We start from the raw sequence: 3,405 nt of genomic DNA on the forward strand, positions 1-3,405 counted from the left end.
TAGGCCAGGCAATTAAGCCAAGCCTTCAATCTAAAAAAACATGAAGCCAGACAATTAAGCCAAGCTTCTTTAGGCCAAGCTGTTAATCCAAGTATCATGAAGCCAGACAATTAAGCCAAGCTTCTTTAGGCCAGGCAATTAAGCCAAGCCTTCAATCCAAGCAGCATGAAGCCAGACAATTAAGCCAAGCTTCTTTAGGCCATGCGATTAAGCCAAGCCTTCAATCCAAGCAGCATGAAGCCAGACAATTAAGCCAAGCTTCTTTAGGCCAGGCGATTAAGACAAGCCTTCAATCCAAGCAGCATGAAGCCAGACAATTAAGCCAAGCCGTTAATCCAAGCAGCATGAAGCCAGACAATTAAGCCAAGCTTTTTTAGGCCAGGCAATTAAGCCAAGCCTTCAATCCAAGCAGCATGAAGCCAGACAATCAAGCCAATCTTTTTTAGGCAAAGCTTTTTTAGGCCAAGCCTTCAATCCAAGCAGCATAAAGCTAGACAATTAAGCCAAACTTCTTTAGGCCAGGCAATTAAGCCAAGCCATTAATCCAAGCAGCATGAAGCCAGACAATTAAGCCAAGCTTCTTTAGGCCAGGCAATTAAGCCAAGCCTTCAATACAACCAGCATGAAGCCAGACAATTAAACCAAGCTTCTTTAGGCTAGGCAATTAAGCCAAGCCTTCAATCCAAAAAAACATGAAGCCAGACAATTAAGCCAAGCTTCTTTAGGCCAGGCAATTAAGCCAAGTCTTCAATCCAAGTATCATGAAGCCAGACAATTAAGCCAAACTTCTTTAGGCCAGACAATTAAGCCAAACTTCTTTAGGCCAGGCAATTAAGCCAAGCCTTCAATCCAAGCAGCATGAAGCCAGACAATTAAGCCAAGCTTTTTTAGGCCAAGCAATTAAGCCAAGCCTTTAATCCAAAAAGCATGAAGTCAGACAATTAAGCCAAGCTTTTTTAGGCCAGGCAATTAGGCCAAGCCTTCAATCCAAGCAGCATGAAGCCAGACAATTAAGCCAAGTTTCTTTGGGCCAGGCAATTAAGCCAAGCCGTTAATCCAAGCAGCGTGAAGCCAGGTAATTAAGCCAAGCCTTCAATCCAAGCAGCATGAAGCCAGACAATTAAGCCAAGCTTCTTTAGGTCAGGCACTTAAGCTAAGCCTTTAATCCAAGCAGCATGAAGCCAGACAATTAAGCCAAGCTTTCTTAGGCCAGGCAATTAAGCCAAGCTTCTTTAGGCCAGGCAATTAAGCCAAGCTTCTTTAGGCCAGGCAATTAAGCCAAGCCTTTAATTCAAGTATCATGAAGCCAGACAATTAAGCCAAGCTTCTTTAGGCCAGGAAATTAAGCCAAGCCTTCAATCCAAGCAGCATGAAGCCAGACAATTAAACCAAGCTTCTTTAGGCCACGCAATTAAGCCAAGCCTTCAATCCAAAAAAACATGAAGCCAGACAATTAAGCCAAGCTTTTTTAGGCCAGGCAATTAAGCCAAGCCTTCAATCCAAGTATCATGAAGCCAGACAATTAAGCCAAGCTTCTTTAGGCCAGGCAATTAAGCCAAGCCTTCAATCCAAAAAGCATGAAGCCAGACAATTAAGCCAAGCTTCCTCAGGCCAGGCAATTAAGCCAAGCCTATAATCCAAAAAGCATGAAACCAGACAATTAGCCAAGCTTATTTAGGCCAGGCAATTAAGCCAAGCCTTCAATCCAAAAAGCATGAAGCCAGACAATTAAGCCAAGCTTCCTCGGGCCAGGCAATTAAGCCAAGCCTTTAATCCAAGAAGTATGAAGCCAGACAATTAAGTCAAGCTTCTCTAGGCCAAGCAATTAAGCCAAGCATCCCTAGGACCAAAACTGACTCTTCTCCCAGTCCTCCATCATCAGCCATTGGATGAACACCTCCCTAGAGATGTAGCTTCCTTCCCCAGCTGAACTATCCTTGGCCAACCTATAAGGAGAAGACTGCATACTAGAAGAATCCCAGCTTCATCCCTCTGCAGAGCCGGTCTTCTAGATTATTCCCCCAGAACCACCCAAAGGTTGGAATCCGAAAGAATAGATCTAGATATCCGACCACTTGTACACTTGACAAAGGTCCTGTACACCCCATCAAGGTACATAGCATACTAGAATCAGCGAGGTTTCTTCCCTCTGCAGAGCCACCCTATTCAGTTAGTCCAAGCACTATTTAAGCTGAGGGGTTCAGCTACAAATCCATCCAGGTGGGCAGTTATTCCAAACATCTTCCTCAGCTAAAGATCCTTCTCAGGTCTCCTTTTCTCACAAAACGCTACTGGATCTTATACTCCTCATAAGACTGAATTTTATTTTCATTCCAAATAGTGAACTTAAACTGGCTTTTCACAAAAAAAAAAAAAAAAACTTTTTATTTTTAATTTTCCATATTGTATTATTTTTTCAGATTTTTTCACCATTTTATTTTTTTTTTTCATTTATTTTTTAGTTTTTGTGATATCTTATATTTTTTTTATCTTTTTTTTATTTTTATTTTCTTTAATTTTGGGAAAACATCTAAAAGGGACTTCTGTCCATGTCCTCTTCACCGGACAACACACTGTAGTAATTATGAACAGGCAACATTATCCTCCAGGATGTCCTTAGAACCAAATCTCTCCTCTTCCTCTGAGAGCTCTTCATTACTGCTCCGCTCCTTTGAGAGATTTCTATTTCTCCTTTCTGCCTTTGATAGCTCTCTTTTCCTCCTCTTTTTCTTTGAGGGCTTTTTATTGTTCTTCTCTCTCTTTGATAGCTCTCTGTTATTAATCTCTTCCTTAGTGACGTCATCATTACTGTTCTCTTCCTTGGACACTTCACCATTACTAGTCTCTTCCTTGGACACTTCACCATTACTGGTCTCTTCCTTGGACACTTCACCATTACTGGTCTCTTTCTTTGAGAGCTTTCTTTTTCTCCTCTTTCTCTTTGACCGCTTTTTATCCCCTCTCTCTGCCTTTGAATCGTCTTCAGACCGATGTTCTTTAAGAGTAAAAACTTTTTCTTCTTCCTCCTTCTCCTCCTTCACTTCCTCTACATCCTTTTCTTCTCCTCTTTGAGGAAAGACCCGGCTCATTTAACTGTTCCTCCAGCTGGAAGATCTATTTCATCTTCCAGTTCATCCTGACCTTTTCTTCAGCAGGAAGATCGATTTCATCTTCCAGTTCATCCTGGACCTTTTCTTCACCAGGAAGATCGAGATTCATCTTCCAGTTCACCCTGGAAAGCTCCTTCAGCTGGAAGAAATTCACTATCTTCCAGCTCTTCGGGGAACACTCCTTCAGCTGGAAGAAATTCACCATCTTCCAACTCTGTCGGGGAACACTCCTTCAGCTGGAAGAAATTCACCATCTTCCAGCTCTTCGGGAACACCCCTTCAGCTGGAAGAAACT

General features: G+C 42.2%; 1 protein-coding gene across 1 annotated transcript; it reads right to left on the minus strand.

Annotated features, from left to right (window-relative positions):
- Window positions 1-2,582: 2,582 nt before the first annotated feature.
- LOC137620051 (nucleolar protein 58-like) lies at window positions 2,583-3,089 on the minus strand. Its single transcript, XM_068350329.1, has one exon. The coding sequence runs from the start codon at window positions 3,087-3,089 to the stop codon at window positions 2,583-2,585; it is 507 nt and encodes a 168-aa protein (XP_068206430.1).
- Window positions 3,090-3,405: the final 316 nt, after the last annotated feature.

Source organism: Palaemon carinicauda, chromosome 26 (assembly GCF_036898095.1).
Source record: "Palaemon carinicauda isolate YSFRI2023 chromosome 26, ASM3689809v2, whole genome shotgun sequence".
Classification (NCBI taxonomy): Eukaryota; Metazoa; Arthropoda; class Malacostraca; order Decapoda; family Palaemonidae; genus Palaemon; species Palaemon carinicauda.

What these genes read in the sequence shown, in the direction of transcription:
- LOC137620051 (XM_068350329.1), bottom strand. Translation starts at nt 3,089, where the DNA reads ATGAGCCGGGTCTTTCCTCAAAGAGGAGAAGAAAAGGATGTAGAGGAA.